General features: G+C 41.0%; 1 protein-coding gene across 1 annotated transcript in view; it reads right to left on the bottom strand.

The window, feature by feature from the left end:
* trub1 (TruB pseudouridine (psi) synthase family member 1) overlaps positions 1-19,797 on the bottom strand; it is a 43,942-nt gene extending 24,145 nt beyond the window's left edge. The window contains exons 1-4 of the mRNA XM_059948007.1: positions 19,667-19,797; positions 18,744-18,901; positions 12,265-12,360; positions 10,965-11,020 (exon numbers count right to left, since the gene is read on the bottom strand). Of these exons, the coding sequence (XP_059803990.1) occupies positions 10,965-11,020; positions 12,265-12,360; positions 18,744-18,901; positions 19,667-19,797 (441 nt within the window). The remainder of the gene's footprint in view (positions 1-10,964; positions 11,021-12,264; positions 12,361-18,743; positions 18,902-19,666) is intronic.
* Between the last annotated feature and the right edge of the window lie 400 nt (positions 19,798-20,197).

The following is a 20,197-nucleotide window of genomic DNA, read 5'->3' as shown; positions in this document are numbered from 1 at the left end:
AGATGAAAACAATATTACAAAGTTTACAAAGAGATTTTAGTAGTCAAACACACCAGCACTTAATTTCAACAGGACACTGATTCTAAAGCAACTTCTCCGTAATAAGGATGACAAATAAAACCATAAATATCCTATCCCAAAAAGACATGACTGTGTCTGATAAAATGCAAAGATATTCTTCTATAGTTTAAAGCAGTTTTAGTTTAGATATCTGCAATAGCCTAAGCACAAGTAAAAATTACTACAGCCATTTGTTTAAGTAGAGCAGGTATAAAAATCTAAACTATTATATGCTCAACCCCTGTATAGACTCAAGATTAGTGACATCTGGGAACTTGTCACAAAATAAATGGATTTAATGTTTAAGACTTGTAAGGAGTTTCATTGACGAGTCAGTTTGAAGAAAAAGTTTTTTTAAAACATTGCAGATTAGAGGCAAGGCAGAAGTGGTGGAGCCTGGGCCTGAAAGTGCATCAAACGGTGGGGCCCAGGTCCAAAAATGAGGAATGACCCAAGGTTTGGTCCATTTAACTGTCAGACCAGATTGAAAAGGTCAGGGGCAAGAGGTGAGGAACTGCTCCAGGAAGTTTACTTGTTGCTGTGCTGAACTGAAGTTGTAGCCTGCAATAAATAAACTCCTGAATTGGCTGCAGTGATGACTGACTTTGTGGCTGTTTTACTCACTTTCTTGAACTTCAGGTCCGAATGTCATTTGCTTACTTTTATTGTTTACATGATTTTTTTCCCTGCATTTTGGGTGCGTGATGGTCTTCTTTTCTTTAATAAGTTCTATTACTCCACTTTTTAAGAAAGGAAATTATAAACCAGTTAGTCTGACCTTATTGGTTGGGAAAATGTTATTGTCAATTGTTAAGTATGAGATGATGGAGTACTTGGTGACACAGGACAAAATAGTACAAAGTCAGCATGGTTTCCTTCAGGGAAAATCCTGCCTGACAAACCCGTTAGAATTCTTTGAAGAGATTACAAGTAGGATAGATAAAGGGGATGCAGTGGATGTTGTATATTTGGACTTACAGAAGGCCTTTGTTAAGATGCCACACGAGGCTGCTTACCAAGTTAAGAGCCCATGGTATTACAGGAAAATTACTAACATGGCTAGTGCACTGGCTGATTGGTAGGAGGCAGCCAGCAGGAATAAAAGGATCCTTTTCTGGCTAGCTGCCAGTGACTCGTGGTGTTCTGCAGGGGTCAGTGTTGGGACCACTTCTTTTTATTCTGTATATAAATGATTTAGATGATGGAATAGGTGGCTTTATTGCCAAGTTTGCAGATGATACAGAGATTGGTGGAGGGGCAGTTAGTGTTGAGGAAACAGATAGGATGCAGAACTACCTAGACAGATTAGGAGAATGGGCAAGAAGTGGCAAATGAAATACAATGTTGAAAAATGCATGGTCATGCATTTTGGTAGTAGAAATAAATGTGTGGACCATTTTTTAAATGGGAAGAAAATCCAAAAATCTGAGATGCAGAGGGACTTCGGAGTCCTAGTGCAGAACACCCTAAAGGTTAACTTGCAGGCTGAGTCAGTGGTGAGGAAGGTAAATGCCATGTTTGCATTCATTTCAAGAGATCTAGAATACAAGAGCAGGGATGTGATACTGAGGCTTTATAAGGCACTGCTGAGGCCTTACTTTGAGTATTGTGAACAGTTTTTGGCCCCTCATCTTAGAAAAGATGTACTGGCATTGGAAAGGGTAAGCTCACAAGGATGATTCCAGGAAGGAAAGGATTATCATGTGAGGAACATTTGATGGCTCTGGGTCTCTACTCACTGGAATTCAGAAGGATAAAGGGGGATCTCACTGTAACCTTTCAAATGTTGAAAGGATGAGACAGAGTAGATGTGGAAAGAATGGTGGGAGAATCTCGGACAAGAGGGTACAGCCTCAGAAGAAAAGGGGTGCCCCTTAAAAGAGAGATGTGGAGGAAGTTCATTAGCCAAAGGGTGGTGAATTTGTGGAATTTGTTGCTCCATGCAGCTGTGGAGGCCAGGTCGTTGGGTGTATTTAAGGCCATGGCTCTTGATTGGGCATGGCATCAAAGGTTACGGGGAAGAGGCCGGAAACTAGGGTTGAGGAGGAGACAGAGAAAAAGGATCACCCATGATTGAATGGCGGAGCAGACTCAATGGGCCAGAGGGCCAAATTCTGCTCCTAAGTCTTATGGTTTATTGTTTTTTTTTGTTTTGTAGCTGCCTGTAGAGAAAAATCTCATGGTTGTATGTAGTATTATAGGCATCTGTTAACCTCATGAGACCATGGATTTGCGCCTTGGAAGGTTTCCAGGGTGCAGGCCTGGGCAGGGTTGTATGGGAGACCGGCAGTTGCCCAAGCTGCAAGCCTTCTGCTCTCCACACCACCGAAGTTGTCCAAGGGAAGGGCACTAGGACCCAAGCAGCTTGGCACTAGTGTCGTCGCAGAGCAATGTGTGGTTAAGTGCCTTGCTCAAGGACACAACACGCTGCCTCAGCTGAGGCTCGAACCAGTGACCTCCAGATCACTAGACCAATGCCTTATCCACTAGGTCACGCGACAACCTGTATATAGTATACATACTTCGATAAAATATGTACTTTGAACTTTGATCAAAACTCAGAATTTAAAGACCAAAGAAAGGTTCATTTGTTAAATTACATTAGGGTGGTCTGTGAATATACAGCTCAGTTAAGTTGACAGATCACTACATGAGCCAAATGAGTGGCAAAAAACTGAATTCAGGCTCTCAAGTTCAGCTTGATGCCACATCCTTGTGAAAACTTCTTTCTGAAGCTGAGGGAACAAGGACTCTACACGCCAAATCTTATCGTTGGCAGAGAGACTTGTTATTCATAATATGTATCAGAATCATCTCCGTGCACTAATAACTCAAGGAAGGAGTAGGACTTCAATCCTTTTGAGCCTGCTCTATCATTCAGAGTGACCACAGCTGAAACAGCAATACAAGTCCTTCATCCTTTGGCTCCGAAGCATGCTAAAGATACTCACTTTTGAACGGGATTAACAACTATGAAAAAAAGATCTTAAAATTCTTATCTGCATCAAATGATTCAAGCACTATACTGCAACTCTGCTCTGTCAATGAGATCTTGCATGCTTAATAAAGTTGTGCTTTAAGACAATAAGCAACAGATCTGCATAACAACAAATTTCACCACATATATCTGTGATAATAAACTTGATTCTGATATTTGATTGAAACTGTTGCTGACACTTCTGATCATGCGTGACACACACAAAATGCTGGCAGTACTCAGTAAGTCAGGCAGTATCCATGGAGGGGAATCGTTGATGATTCGAACCAAGTCCCTTCATCAGGACTGGGGGGTGGGGGGGAAGGGAACAGAAACCAGAATAAGAAGGTGGGGGAGGAGAAGAGTTACAGTCTGGCAGGTGAGAAATGAGACCAGGTAGGGGGAAAAGTGAGTGGGTCCACAATAAAGACCCATATCAGAATTAGTTTTATCGTCACTCACAGATGCCATGAAACTTGTTTCTTTTTTCACAGCAGCAGTACAGTCCAATACATAAAATTACTACAGTATTGGACAAAAGTCTTAGGTACTCTAGCTTTATATAAGTGTATAAGACTTTTGCACAGTACTGAATATCTTTCATGTCCTCGGGAAATTACTTCTAAATTTCTTGGAACTGATATTATAAAGGCAGAAAATTTACACATGACCCAGAATGCATAGGATTCTAAGAAAACAAACATAAGGAATACAAAGAAGGCATCATTCTTGTGTAAGCGATGAAACGATGCTTTGCAAAGATCTACAGTAATAAGCTAAATTAATGTGGGAGGATTTCAAACAAAAATGCATTTTACCCACTGATTTTTTTTTTAAAAAGTAGCTTTGGTGTGTCAGATATCATTCATGCCAGGAAATATATATTTGATTTCTATGTCTGCACCATAATATCTTTGTTTAGCACATTTTAAAATAAAGTAGTATTGAAGGCCTATGGAATACATTCTATCTGAAGGCTGATTTATACTTGCGCATAATATCAACACCACAGGTAATGTGGACCCTACGCTGTAGGGTGATGTGCACCTCTCCAGAAAAGTTACTTACGCATCGCAGCAACAGACCGCAACAACTGTGATTGGTCCGCTTGGTAGCATCACATTTCCGGTTGCTTCTTCTCCGCCATGTCTGTAGGCTGTGCGTGCACCGATGCAAAATAGATGAACCAAATCGTCAGTATCTACCTGCTGACATGCAAAAATGTTTGAAATGCATTTCCTCGTCCATGTCTCTCACGAAGAAACTCAACACAGTGGCATAGAAACCCCACCGCCAACTAGCGTTTTGGCGCACACCAACACATGCTTGCTACGGCGTAGAGCGATGCAGAAGTGAAAATCAGGGCTACGGCGTAGGCTGTATGCACAAGTATAAATCAGCCTTATGATACACACCAATAGACAGTAGGTGCAGGAGTAGGCCATTCGGCCTTCTAGCCAGCACCGCCATTCACTGTGATCATGGCTGATCATACACAATCAGTACCCCGTTCCTGCCCTCTCCCCATATCCCTTGACCCTGCTATCTATAAGAACTCTATCTAACTTTCTCTTGAATGCATCCAGAGATTTGGCCTCTACTGTCTTTTGGGGCAGAGCATTCCATTGATCCACAACTCTCTGGATAGTGAGGATGACCCCACTTGCTAGGCATGTGCCTCAAACTGCCTCTGACAACCAAGTCCAGCTCCTGGCCATCAAGTAGCTCCTAAGCTCAGTAGAACCGTTTCTACTGAGAAAGGGAAAGGGAAAAGCGGGTTAAGGCAACCTTAAAACCAGTTGCTCCTTGTCAGCCATAATTAGCAGCTCCTATAAGAGGAGGAAAACTCAGATTTCAAACCTCCATTTATAGGGAAGGCTTTGGGCACAAGCCCCAAGGGAAATCCGGAGTCCCTAAGTCAGTTCAATGATGACTGGCAACTGATTTGACACTGCTACTGCTGAACTGTAATGGTCTCTGCTGTTCCTTTGAATTCATCAGAATAGAGGGAGCCTGCTGCACGCCCAATAGCTTGCTCTCCATATCATACTGTCCTAGTTTATGTACTGGCTTGTATATACATAGACAGCTCAGAGACATCATCCATGGTCAATCAACAGAGGACCTCAAATATATCCATCCTATTCCAGAGTGCAGAATCATCAACACATATCTGGGAAAGACAAAAAATCTGTATAGAAACCAAAGCGCAAAATCCAGTGAACGTGATATAATCTGGGTCAAGAGGTGAGTGGGGAATTGAAGAAGAGGGAAAGTGGAGGGAGAAAAAATTACTGGAAGCTGGAGAAATCACTGTTCATACCATCGGGCTGGAGGATACTCAGATGGCATATGAGGCGCTGCTCCTCCAACCTGAGAGTAGCCTCATCATGGCAATAGAGACCACAGAATGACAAGTTGGAATGGGAATGGGGAACGGAATTAAAGTGGTTGGTCAGCCAGAAATCCTGCTTTTTAAAAGGTGCAAAGGTGCTTGGCAAAGCAGTCCCATAATCTATGTCCGGACTCACCAATGAAGAGGATATAATAGATGACCCCCAATAGATTCGCAGGTGAAGTGCCAGAAGGGCTATTTGTGGGGAGGGATGAATGGACAAGAGAATCATGGAGAGAGCAATCGCTGTGTAAAACAGAGAACGGTGTGGGGTGGGGTGAGCTAGGGATAGGTAAAGATGTATTTGGTGGTAGAGTCCTACTGAAGATGGGGGAACTTGCGCTGAATGATGTGCTAATGAATTGATAATGGTTTAATACATTTGTCCTGTTAACCAACCTACACCCTTTCTCACCACAACCCCCCCCCCCCCCATCACACACACACACAAATTGAAATGGTATGTGGAAAGACACTGATAACATGAGCATAAAATCAAATAGGACAACTGCCCACAGTAAATGTTGAACTTTGTATTTTGTGATCTCACAGGAAACCCCTGTATCTTTTTTAAAAAATTAATAAATTAACCTTTCAAAGGGAGATATTTTTTTCAAATACATCAAAAAAATTCAACAGTATGTTATTTTGATACATGTAACAATCTGAATGATTAGAATTATTCTGAAAGTATATATTTTTGGATAACAAGATGGTTAATTCCTCCATTTCTCTTCTCTATTATCATATTCTAGTAATGCACAGTAATTTCTATATCAAGGCTTTCAATGACAGCAGAACCATCTTTAAGGAGATTCAAGAGTTCCTTTTCTCTAGGGAGCTGCCCTATCAGTCACAATCCTCACTCCAGTATGGAAAATTTAATTTAAAATACTGCAGAATCTGAAGCAATGGAATGGGAGATCACAGTTGCAGGCAGTGAGATGATATATATCTATTAATCCAGTGGGTAAGTACACTGTACAAAGACCGCCCGAGGTAGTCTTCTCTTCACTTTATCAGTTACGCTTGATTTACAACAAAGAGTACACGTTAAGAAGGGAGATTAAAAAATTATTTCAGTACAGCATTTACTGGCTCATTCAGTACATTCGAAGAGCCAAACACAGCTGAATCCTAATCACGACATGGGCACCTGGTGCAATGCCAAGTGATGAATTTCTGACTCTTGACAGTTTTTTCTAAAGCAAGCATATTTGAAAAAGAGAACAAAGGAATACATTGACAATCACAAATCACTGCGAACAACCCCTGTATTGACATGAACTATTACTGCAGACAATGAGCTAAACTTTACAAAAGGCACTAAAAAAAAAGCACACCCTTATTTCGTGCAGCTTCAAATAAGCCTGTAAAATGCTGAAATACTGGGTGGTTGCAGTGATAATATGAAAATACAAATGCGTCTAGATGAATTTTTAAATAACAATGTCATTTATGTTGACATGGTCAAAGTAGTGCCTAAAGAAAAATATCAATGCATTTCAACCTGTAAACATGCAGTGATATTTGCCGGTCATTTTTTGAGATCACTAAGACTAACGATAATTGCATAGGCTTTCAGAACAAAATGCCGAATACAGATATCTAACAAAGACACAGCAGTGCTTGACACTTCTACCTCGGTGGCCAGGACTCAAAATAAATTGAGATTGACAATCTTTATTCTGAGATAACTATACCAGAGACTTTTGAAAGTCTCTCTACAGAGTCTAGATTAAGTACCAGCTGTGGAAACATAGCTACAATTCTAAAGTAGCTGTCTCAAGGCACAGAAATCACCTTTGCAGAAAATTAAGTTACTGACAGAATCACAGGCATGGTAGTGTAGCAGTTAGTGCGACATTATTACAACTTGGGGTTGGGGGCTGTCAGAGTTCAGAGTTCAATTCTGATGTCATCTGTAAGGAGTTTATACACCCTCTCCATGGAACGTGTGGGTTTTCTCCGGGTGCTCCAGTTTCCTTCCACGGTCCAAAGACATACCATTTAGTAGGTCAATTGGTCATTGTAAATGGTCCTGTGATTAGGCTGGAGTTAAATTAGGGGCTTCTGGGCAGCACGGCTTGAAAGGCTGGAAGGACCTATTCCATGCTGTATCGCAATTAAAAAATACTCCATTCATTTAAATAATAAACTTGACTATTAATCCTGCACCTCCGTTGATAACATCATTTTGGAGCAAGGACTCCATTGTTTAGTATGTCAAGCCTCCTCATAAACTGAACTGACATTAAACTTCTGCAACATTAAAGTGCTAACTTATTTGTACTGTGGAAGTAACTATTTTTCAGTGAGATGCGGATTAGGTTTCACAGAATTCACTGCTGGCCCCAGAACAGCAGGTAGTGTCATTAATGTGTTACTTTATAGGCAGCACTGCAAAGGTCAGCATTGTGATGTATTGGCATTAATGCTTAGCAAATGCCATATCCCAATTGCAATCATCCTGTCAATTAAACAGCATGCAGGTAATTTTCTTCCTGTTACAAATTCAGACAGCACTCTCTACTAATTACAATGGCTAAGCTGGAAGATGTAATTGGAAAATTGGCCAACATCCATACGAAATTCAATACAAAACTGTTTTTTCCTCTATGCACATTGGGTGTTTGACAGTCTTTTTTTATGGGTTCTTTTGGGCTTCTTTGCTTTGTGACTGCCTGTAAGGAGACAAATCTCATCTTTGTATAATGCATACATACTTTAATAATAAATGCATTTTGAAAAAAGGAAAAGAAACGCTGCATTGTTATGTTGTACTTATACAGCAATCCTACCACCCAGGACATGTTCTCCTCTCACTGGGATCCACCACTACCCTAGACATGTTCCCTTCTCACTGGGACCCCGCATCACCCAGGACATGTTCCTTCTCGCTGGGACCCCTCACCACCCAGGACATGTTCTCCTCTCACTGGGATCCACCACTACCCTAGACATGTTCCCTTCTCACTGGGACCCCGCATCACCCAGGACATGTTCCTTCTCGCTGGGACCCCGCACCACCCAGGACGTTCTCCTCTCACTGGGACCCACCACTACCCTGGACATGTTCCCTTCTCACTGGGACCTGTCATGTTTTCTTCTCACTGGGACCCCAGGACAAACTCCCTTCTCACTGATGCCATCAGGAAGAAGGTGTAGGAGCCTCAGGACTCACACCACCAGTTTCAGGATCAGTTATTACCTCACAACCATCAAGCTCTTGAAACAAAGGGGATAACTTCACCTGACCATTATTGAAATATTCCCACAATCACTGGACTTACTTTAAAGAAGTCAAGTCGTCACTTTTATTGTCATTTCAACGATAACTGCTGGTACAGTGCATAGTAAAAATGAGACAACATTTTTCAGGACCATGGTGTTACATGACACAGTACAAAAAACTAGACTGAACTACGTAATAAAAAAAACAGAGAAAGCTACACTAAATTACAGACCTACACAGGACTGCATAAAGTGCACAAAAAAAAGTACAGACATTTACAATAAATAATAAACAGGACAGTAGGGCAAGGTGTCAGTCCAGGCTTCGGGTATTGAGGAGTCTGATAGTTTGGGGGAAGAAACTGTTACATAGTCTGGTCGTGAGAGACCGAATGTTTTGGAGCCTTTACCTGGACGGCAGGAGGGAGAAGAGATTGTATGAGGGGTGCATGGGGTCCTTCATAATGCTGTTTCCTTTGCAGATGCAGCGTGTAGTGTAAATGTCCGTGATGGCGGGTACAGAATGATCTTCTCAGCTGACCTCACTATCCGCTGCAGTGTCTTGCGATCCGAGATGGTGCAATTTCCGAACCAGTCAGTGATGCAGCTGCTCAGGATGCTCTCAATAAAATCCCTGTAGAATGTGATGAGGATGGGGGGGTGGGAGATGGACTTTCCTCAGCCTTCGCAAAAAGTAGAGATGCTGCTGAGCTTTCTTTGCTATGGAGCTGGTGTTGAGGGACCAGGTGAGATTCTCCATCAGGTGAACACCAAGAAATTTGGTGCACTTTACGATCTCTACCTAGGAGCCGTCCATGTTCTGCAGGGAGCGGTTGCTTTGTGCCCTCCTGAAGTCAACAACCATCTCTTTTGTTTTGTTCACATTAAGAGACAGGTTGTTGGCTCTGCACCAGTCCATTAGCCGCTGCACCTCCTCTCTGTAAGCTGACTCGTCGTTCTTGCTGATGAGACCCACCACAGTCGTGTCATCAGCGAACATCAGCAAACTCATTATCTCATGTATTCGACACTTCTTGCTTATTTATTAATTCTTTCTTTCTCTTTTTATTTGCACAACTGGCGTATTTTGCACAATGGTTGAACAAAAGCCAAATGGTTTTTCACTGATTCCATTACTGTTACAATTCTATTATGCATTTATTGAGAATGCCAGCAAGAAAATGAATCAACACACACAAAATGCTGGTGGAATGCAGCAGACCAGGCAGCATCTATAGTAAGAAGTACAGTCGACGTTTCAGGCCGAGACCCTTCATCAGGACTCAAGTGAATCTCAGGGTTGTATACAGTGACAAACATGTACTTTGAACTTTGAATTTTTTTATTCAGATTCTGTGGGACACTGGTGCAGAATACAAGCATACTGTGCTCATCACTGCCTCTTTTACTGCTGCCAGCTCCAAATTTTCCACTGCTTTGCCACTCACTGGCCCACAGTATTTCCGATAATGAGGAAGAATGAGGTGGTCAAACAAAATAGAAAACGGGGGAATAAAGATTATCTAAGAAGATATTTGCACATAATAAGGGATGCAAGAGGAAGGTATTGAGGCTGACACATGCTTAATGATGTGAAAGGACACGGCTTGATTGGGAGAGATGAGTTACAACATAGTTATCAGGAAGAAATGGAGAAAGGGATAACAGAGAAATGAATGAGAAATGAAAGAAAGTGGAGGAATATAATCAACTGCAAATGGTACGTTAGGCAATTACAGTCATTCTGTAAGGATTGGAAATGACAGTGGCAAGGACAGGAGAGCACCACTAGATTGATAGTACAGAGCAAAGGTAAATTGAATGTGACAAGGAAAACAAATTACGTCCAAAATACAAAGCCTTAACAGGCATCCAGACTGAATGATAGTCATTGCTGAAAGGATCGTGCAACCTAATAAAGCTTTCGATATCTGCACTGCCATTCTCCCGCCAGTGCTCCTCCACCCATTAACCTGCAAGCCTCGACCACAAGAGTTATCAAGGAAATGAAAAACAGACATATTCATCTATTTTTTAATAACCTACAATTCTATAATATGTGAGCTAATTAAGTGAAGCATCAATGAATGTTATGCATTCATGTCAAAGTTTAATCAAAGTGTAAGTTAAATTGATACATTTACAATTAAATACATAGATTCTTTAAGCAAGACACCCAAATGCACTTGATGTACAAACTAGCGTTGCAGAGAACATACTATAAGGTATTAAATATTGAATCCACAGACTCAGTGAAGTCAGAAACAAACGGTATCCTTCATATATATTTGTACCTACCTTAGAGCCTGACAACATTCCACTGAGCATTTTGGTCCCTTTTCCAATTCCAACCACTATAGTCAAATAATAAAGGAAAACAGTAAATATTGACATGCAAAGACTGAAAGAAAAGCTAAAGCTGAAATGGAAACAGGAATGGCTCGAAGTGTGGTGTGGCATGCTGATCTGGGAAAAGATCCTGGGACCACAATGAATGATCATCTGCCCAAGGCTCAAGTGCAGTTACCAGAAAGCCTAAGTATGAATCAAAGGGAGTTGTGTTGTTGGTGTCTAACTCACCAACTGGCCCTCATCTGGATTACAGTGTGCAATTCAGGATTCAATTATGGAAAAAAAATGATTGAGAAGCAGCAGGCAATGCAGATGACCCATTTTCAAAAATTCATTGTGGTGTTGCAATACAGAAAAATGTGATGAAGATAATCCTGGAAGAGAGGTGACCCCTGCATTCTGGCCTTTTGGGTAATGGAAGGTCACCATTTCAGAATTCACAAATCACTACCAAAAAAAATTCACTCTGAAGAGAATTTGTGAAAAAAATAAACACCTTTTTCAGCTCACATTTTTTGAAGCACACAGATGATATGGTTTCACATTAACAAACAACATGGTGTTGCCTACCATTTTCTAGGAGCACAATGCTACCCCCGTCTCCCCATTACATGAGTTCACTTTAAGGAACTCTCAGCCACAAGAAGGGCCCCTGAACTAACTTTTCAGCAATTGAAAGAATTACAAACATTTTATAGGTCATCGTGTAAATAGAGTTGTTTAGAAGCAGAAAGTAAGTCAAATCAAGTATGACTGAAGACCAAGTATTTTTATCCAAATATAATGTAACTTCACTTAATCTAGTGATCTGGTTCACCAGCTCTTCAGTAAGAACATGACTGATTGTGGACACACACACAAACCAAATGTTTCTGAAGAGTTCTCTGCTCATTTATCCAACCAGATCTACATAAATTTTAAATCTGCAGAATGCGTCATGCAGAGGCTTCAAAAAGATAAAGGGCGTTAGTAAGCCAGCACCACAACAGGTTGGTCTTATTAAGAGGTGGATCCTACCACACTCATGAATACTGTTTGCTATTAAAGCCTGAATAAAGATCAAGCAAACAAGCAAATATTGACAGCAAAACGTTCGTTGTAATGCACCTGATACAGACATTAGTATTTTTTAAATTAGCACAAGGATAAGACCGTGTGTAGCAATGGCGCCTTAAACAAAAGTCTATCAAAACAGCTAAAAATGATCACTTTTCCTTCATTGTTATGTACATTAGTCACCTCTTACCAAGTACTCCTGATGCTGCGCTATCAAGGGTTCCTCCATGACCCATTTTCAGAACTTGTTTCTTTCTTTTCTTTGGATGTTGTTTAATGCCAGCTTCTGTTTAATACAGAACAATTAAAATATCAGATTGCATAACTCCATACAGCACTTTGAAGATTTATTAAATTATGACTCACAAATGCCATAAATAGCTTTAACAACTTTGTAGGAGGTGGTCGTTTGTGCAGCTGGTGCATATCACAAGTCCTGGTTATGCAACCACTGAAGGCAGGAACACAATCTCTGAAGAGTATTGATAATGGCTGGGGTCACCATCTTGTAAAGAGACTGCGCAGAAGGAGGCAATGGCAAACCACTTCCGTGGAAAAATTGGTCCAAAACCAGGATCACCTGCATCATATGACACGGCACATAACAACTGAAGAAATAAATTTAATTTTTTTAAAAATGCCCACATTGGAAATCACTCAGCTTACCATGCAGTGTTTCCAGCATTTTGTTTTTATTTCAACATTTTTGTAGTTTGTTCAAACCAATTTTTTTTTGAAATAGTTGAATAAAAAATGTTTTGCTTTCTGATGCAAGTGTTATTCTACAGTTTATGTCTTCTGAAAAGACTTTATATAGAAATGAGGCTTTTAATTATTACACTAATGAACAGCTCTTTTTTAATCATTACTTACACAGCTTTAAAACATACGCATCTGAAAAGGAGAGATTCAAGGAAGGAAGGCATGTCACATCCTAACACTGAAATCTCAAAGGCAACTGTCACCTTGATCTGAAATCAGTAACAATCTGAGGGCAGGGTCTTGTAATTATGATGTGGCGATGGCCTCTCATTCTCCACATCTTCCAGTTTCTGTGACACAATGGCAGTACTAAATACCAAAAAATCAGTTAACTGCAAATGCATCGCACTCAAATTTGCTCACATCTTCCTGACATCCACATAAGGCACATCCCAGAATTCTTTTCAACCTCTTTTAGGTCAATCAATGAATGAAATAAGTAGCTCTATCAGCTAACAGATTGCTGAAAATTCTAAGGGCTTCACTTTCACTACCTTAACAATTCAAGTGCCAATCACTGTGTGAAGGTCATCATGACATTTGCTCTAAATTATATTTTCCAGTCAAACTTTCTCTCCCTCATTCCAGGAGTCCAGATTTCATGCCAATTAATGTCTATTGTAATGTTCACAGACATTGCCTCAGCCACATCAATTCAATCAGAGCCACAAATTTTCCAACTTCACACCAAAAACATAATTCACATTAGAAATTGGCTAGGGTATAAATATTTACCTTGTCTTCAGGAATCTAAAACATTGCATTGATTTCAGGTTTCTTTTGTGTTTATGCATCATTACGCTAGTAGAATACTTAGCAAATAAGAAAGGAACATGCAATTAAATACCCTTTTGTTCTGTTCCAAGAAATTTCACACCCAATTAAATACTTCTGAATTGATGCAACACTGGGAAGTGAAGTAGCCAAATTATATTTAACAAGTTTGCAGAAGTAATATAAATAAAATTATATGTAATTTTCTGTCATATTCTTTGAAAATATATGCCCCACCACTCCTCTTCCAAGATTCTGGTTAATTAGACCATTGGGTAATCAGATCAGAACAAAACCAAATCAAGAAAAATGCCAGGATTCCCTTCATTTATTTTGGATATTCTGCCACCTAATTGGGACAGGAGACTGTCGCTACTGAGTTTCTAACTATCACCAGTCCTGCACACTTATGTGGCTGTTAGATACCTCACTATGCTTAAAGCAAACAGTTTTTAAATAGCCTCACTTGTGTGTGCTAATGTTCAAAAAGCAGAGATTTTTGTCACTGATAGTTGGTGCAAAATAAGCAGTTAAGACAATTCAGAAATGCTTTGCTCACTATAGTTTCAAAATTTCAGGCTTGGTGATACCAGAATCGGCCAAAAGTGAAAATGAAACGATTTCATTACATCAGCAAGTTAGGTACTATAAAGAATTTGAAGGTATCTTCAATTTGAATGTTATAATGAAAATTAAGATTTGGGGGATGCAATCAAAAGTATTGTATAAAGGCAGTCCACCATCTGAACTGGGTGTCTGCACTGATTTTGTTCATTTACAGTCAATCAAAAGAACGCGGCAGTGAAACACTGGATGAATTCCTCTGTCGATAACTATCAGGAACTAATACCCTGTTTTCTAATACTATAGAGCATTGGCAGTGCTCTAATTTGCCCTGTATTTCATTTAAATACATAATTTGTTACTTGGTTAAATGGTAGTTTGTATTTTTATACCCTTTTAACTATTCCCATTAAACTTCAGCTAATTGGGACAGCTGTTTAATTGGGCCAAAATGCATTGGTCCTGATGTGTCCCAAGTAACTGGAATCCACTGTATTCAGTTCATAAAAGATGTTTTATGAAGCAAAAAATAAAGTGCTGGAAGAGCTCAGTGGGACGAAGAGCAAAGGGGTCAATGTTGGGATTGAGATCCTACGAGGACTGAGTGTGTAAAGGGGAGTTAGCCAACAGACTCACTTTCAAGGGCTCTTTCCAACTCAGCTTCTCAGTATCGTGTGTATTTATGCAGCTTGCATTCTTGTGTTCATTGGTTGCTTGTCAGTTTTGTTTATGTATAGTTTTTTGTAAAACTCTATTGCATTTCCTTTTTCCTGTAAAAGCCCGCAAGGAAAGTAAACTCAAGACAACATATATGTACTTTTATAATATATCAGCTGTAAATTCTTAACTTTGAATCGTTAAAGGCAACACTTGCTACTGAAGGTGAGGTAGATGAGTGGGAATAGAGGGGGAAAATGCTCTGTAACATGGTTTTTCTACATAGCAAAACCGCTTCATCTGCACACCTGCCAAGAAATGTGACATGAAAAGATAATTTAGTGTTTATTTATTTTCTTTCCTCTCCCCCACATATTATTTTCAGTCTCAAATGTTTTATTTATTTTATTTTAGAGGTGCAGTGTGGAGCTGGCCCATCTGGCCCAGCAAATCTTGATTTCACCCTGGCCTAATCACAGGATAATTTAAAATGAGCACTTGACCTACTAACCAGTATGTTTTTAGCCGGTGGCAGGGAACCGAAGCATCCAGGGAGGATGTACAGACTCCTTACAGACGACGCCCCGAGCTGTAATAGCGTCACACTGACTGCTATGCTACCGTGGCCTAACAGGAAGATTGTACAAACATTTTTTTCAAGAGAATGCTGGAATGGAACTCCCACATCGTCTGTAAGAAAGTTTGTATCTATCGGTGTTTCTTCTCCCCAAGATCAACTTTCCTATCCCACCACAACCTGGCTCAATCTAGCCTTCTATTATGTTTCTACCTATCATTGGCAGCCTCTGTCCCTACACCCCCACCTCACTCCATTTCCATTATTTGCACCCTCCCACCATACCATATCCTTATCGGCCTCCAGCTGTCACCTACCAGCCTGTCTCATTTCTCCTTCTCACTTCTACATACTGGTCATTTTCCCTTTAAACTCTCAAGGCTGATTTATACTTGTGTGTACATGCTATGCCGCAGCCTACGCCATAGCCCTGATTTTCACTTCTGCGTTGCTCTACGCCGTAGCAAGCATGTGTTGGTGTGCGCCAAAACGCTAGTTGGCGGTGGGGTTTCTATGCCACTGTGTTGAGTTTCTTCGTGAGAGACATGGACGAGGAAATGCATTTCAAACATTTTCGCATGTAGATTTGACAATTTGGTTCATCTGTTTCGCATCGGTGTACAGACATGGCGGAGAAGCAGCAACCGGAAATGCAATGTTACCAAGTGGACTAATCACAGATGTAGTCTGCGTCGCTGCAACGTGAGTAACTTTTCTGGAGAGGTGCATGTCACCCTATGGTGTAGGGTATGTGTTACCTATGGCGTAGATGCAACGCACAAATATAAATCAGCCTTCAGTCCTGATGCAGGGTCTCAAAATTGAGCCATTCCTCTACCTAGACAGATGCCACAACGACCCGCTGAATTCCTCCAGTAATTTATTTTATGTCCTAGTTTCCCACTAACCTGAAATATATTGCGCTTAAATGAAACAAATTGCAATATTCCTGCCGAATGGTCTTGACCCCAAACATCAACTGGACTTTTTTCCATAGATGTTGCCTGGCCTGCTGATTTCCTCCAGTATTTTGTGTGTGTTGCTTGGATTTCCAGCATCTGCAGATTTTCTCTTGTTTGCAATATTATTTATTCTTTTACATCTTCACTATCAATAATTACTAAAACAATCAAACTCAGTATTTGAACAACTGAAACCAAAATGTAGATGTTGTTCTGTTACTTGATAAACATTAGCTCACTAATCAAACTGAGGTCATTCTGGTTTGCACAAATCACTGTCACATTACGCAGTGGATTTCCACAGGTTTAGAAATTAACTTGAATAACGATTTTTTTTAAATCAATTCTCTTTCATGGGGGCACGATGCAGTATCTTCCACAATATATTTAATAAAGCAAACTCCTTATAATGAAGAGTAACACATGCATTGGGTGGGTCCTCTCTATCAAAGGAGGTGTATGGCACTTCTTCCCTCCTGCAGGTCACCCTTGGGCAAGGTGTGGCACCTGCTTAGCAACCCCCCCCCCCCACCCCCCGATCCCCAATCAGGGTCACTTGAAGCCACAGGAGCAGTTGGTGGATGGTCATATGAACGGCTGACGCATATCACAAGTCCTAGTTATGCAACCACTGACAGTATTGATCATGGCTGGTGTCACTACTCTTGTAAAGACTCTGCCCAGAAGGTAATGGCAAAGCACTTCTGTAGAAACATTTGCCAAGAATAATTATGGTCAAAGACCTTATCGCCTACATCATACAGCACAGCACATAATGAACTAACAAACTCATCCCATGAGGAGCTAAAATATTAAAACATGAGCCAGACAATTCCTAAATTTATTAAAGAAATAATAGTAAACTCAATCTGTTTCTCTGACGAAGAACCTTCAACCTGAAACGTTATCTCAATTCTTCTCTCCACAGATGCTGCCCGACCTATTGAGTCTTTTGCAGCACTTTCTGTTTCCATCAATGCAAGATATTCTGCAGATGCTGGAAATCTTGACCAACCCACACAAAATTCTGAAAGAACTCGGCAACATCAGTGGAGTGGATCTTCAGGATCTCGGCCCGAAATATTCATTCACCTTCACAGATGCTGCCTGACTTGCTGAGTTCCAGCAGTACTTTCTGTTTTCCCTTCAGGTTGTGCAGCATCTGTAGCCGCTCTACACTGCTGATCACTTGAGGTCGGGGCAACACTGACATTATTGGGCAGAATTGGTTGGCAGACAGGAAGCAAAGAGTGGGAGTAAACAGGACCTTTTCAAAAGAATGGCAGACAGTGACTAGTGGGGTACCACAAGGCTCAGTGTTGGGATCCCAGTTGTTTACAATATATATTAATGATTTAGAAAAGGGAATTCAATGCAGCATCTCCAAGTTTGCCGATGACACGAAGCTGGGCGGCGGTGTTAGCTGTGAGGAAGATGCTAAGAGGATGCAGGGTGACTTGGATAGGTTAGGTGAGTGGGCAAATTCATGGCAGATGCAATTTAATGTGGATAAATGTAAGGTTACTTATTTTGGTTGCAAGAACAGGAAAACAGATTATTAACTGAACGGTGGCCGATTAGGAAAAGGGGAGATGCAAGGAGACCTGGGTGTCATTGTACACCAGTCATTGAAGGTGGACATGCAGGTACAGCAGGCGGTGAAAAAGGCAAATGGTATGTTGGCATTTATAGCAAAAGGATTTGAGCAGGGAGGTTCTACTGCAGTTGTACAAGGCCTTGGTGAGACCGCACCTAAAATATTGTGTGCAGTTTTGGTCCCCTAATCTGAGGAGAGACATTCTTGCCATAGAGGGAGTACAGAGAAGGTTCACCAGATTGATTCCTGGGATGGCAGGACTTTCATATGAAGAAAAACTAGATCGACTAGGCTTATATTCACTGGAATTTAGAAGATTGAGGGGGGATCTTATTGAAACGTATAAAATTCTAAAGGGATTGGGCAGGCTAGATGCGGGAAGATTGTTTGCGATGTTGGGGAAGTCCAGAACGAGGGGTCACAGTTTAAGGATAAAGGGGAAGCCTTTTAGGACCGAGATGAGAAAAAACTTCTTCACACAGAGAGTGGTGAATCTGTGGAACTCTCTGCCACAGGAAACAGTTGAGGCCGGTTCATTGGCTATATTTAAGAGGAAGTTAGAAATGGCCCTTGTGGCGAAAGGGACCAGGGGGTATGGAGAGAAAGCAGGTACAGGGTTCTGAGTTGGATGATCAGCCATGATGATACTGAATGGCGGTGCAGCCTCGAAGGGCCGAAAAGCCTTCTCCTGCACCTATTTTCTATGTTAGATGCACGTTAGGTGATTACAAATTACAACTGTACGTCTATTATGAACTTCATTGAAACGAGTATACCTTCCAAAAGCTTAGACTTCAGGAGATTCAGCACGTCTGCTGAAGTAGGGCCTTTCTTTTTGTGAATTGCAAAGAGTCCGTTGAGACCCTGCAGCTTCTCGGCCAGTCCGATCTGCGCTGCGCTCCCCGCCATGTTGCCCTGACTCCGCCCACACGACCTCCCATGGTCATGATGTCATCAACGAGACCAGGCCCCATTGCCTTCTGGATCTTGTAGTCCAATGCAGGAGACCGGGTTCGCATGGGGTTTGGAGAGGGGTCGTGTCCCCGTGCTCTGCAGTTTAAAATTCAAAATTCGGTGGTCAATTAAGTATTTAAAGGCAATTGTCAGAAATCTGAAATAAAGGCACAAAAATTGCTGAAAAACTCGCAGAGCAGGCAGCAACTTTCAGCTCTGGGAATCGTCCTCAGTGAGAAGGGATTATATGTCAAAGCACTTAACTATTAAAGGCAAATATTTCCACAGTGTGAAGAGCAAATTTACAGGAAGATTTGACATGTAAAAATACCAGGGCAGTATTCACAGGGGATTTCAATTATCCTCATATTAACTGACAAGGAAATTCCTAAAATACAATGAGGAGAGTAATTCTAATCTGTAAATACCAAGCTCATCAAGAAGTGGGATAAGTTTAAGAATTGTTTTAGGAAATGGAGATGAGCAGGTGGAATTAGAATATTTTTGTCATTGTTATTATAATTCGAAGTTCAAAATACATTGAAGGATGTATATTATTTACAACTTTGAGATGCATCTCCTTACAGGTAGATGCAAAACAAAGAAATCCAATACCCAAAAAAGAAGTACGTCAAACACCCAATAGGCAGAAAAAAACAAATCGTGCACACAAATGTAAGCAAGTAACGTTCAGAAGTGAAGTTCACTAAAGTGAATCCACAGCCACAAAACCGGTTATCATTACAGGAGCTCGAAAGTTGTAGGCCACAGTCTCATTTCTGCGCAGAGATGAGTAAACCTGGCAGAGCAGCAAGTTAAACTGACCCGACTTTCTTCTCTGGCCCCTGCACTTAAATTGTCCAAACTTCGGGTCATTCCTCGTTCACGGACCCAGGTCCCGCTGCTTCAGTTAGCTCTCGGGCCCAGGCCCACCACCTCAGTTCGGCCTGACACTCAGATAGATTTACCATAATGATGAAAAAGTACAAACATTAAATAGGACACAAACTTCTGCATCTAAGATGAGGACGTTATTACGAAACTGAAAAGTGATTTAACAGGAGGGAACTTGAACAACTTCTTGAAGGTAAAGCATTCAAGAGACAATGGAAACAGGAGAAGGAGCAGATCAACAGAACCTTGAAGCCTGCCCACCAGTCAGTATGGATGCATAGAGTAACACAGCATGGAAAAGACCTTCAGCTCAGCTCATCAATGCTGATCAAGATGTCCGTTTGTCCACATTTCCCCCATCCCTCTAAACGTTTCCCATCCA

Source organism: Hypanus sabinus, chromosome 22 (genome assembly GCF_030144855.1).
Source record: "Hypanus sabinus isolate sHypSab1 chromosome 22, sHypSab1.hap1, whole genome shotgun sequence".
NCBI lineage: Eukaryota > Metazoa > Chordata > Chondrichthyes > Myliobatiformes > Dasyatidae > Hypanus > Hypanus sabinus.
This window is presented reverse-complemented; position numbering and strand designations above follow the sequence as displayed.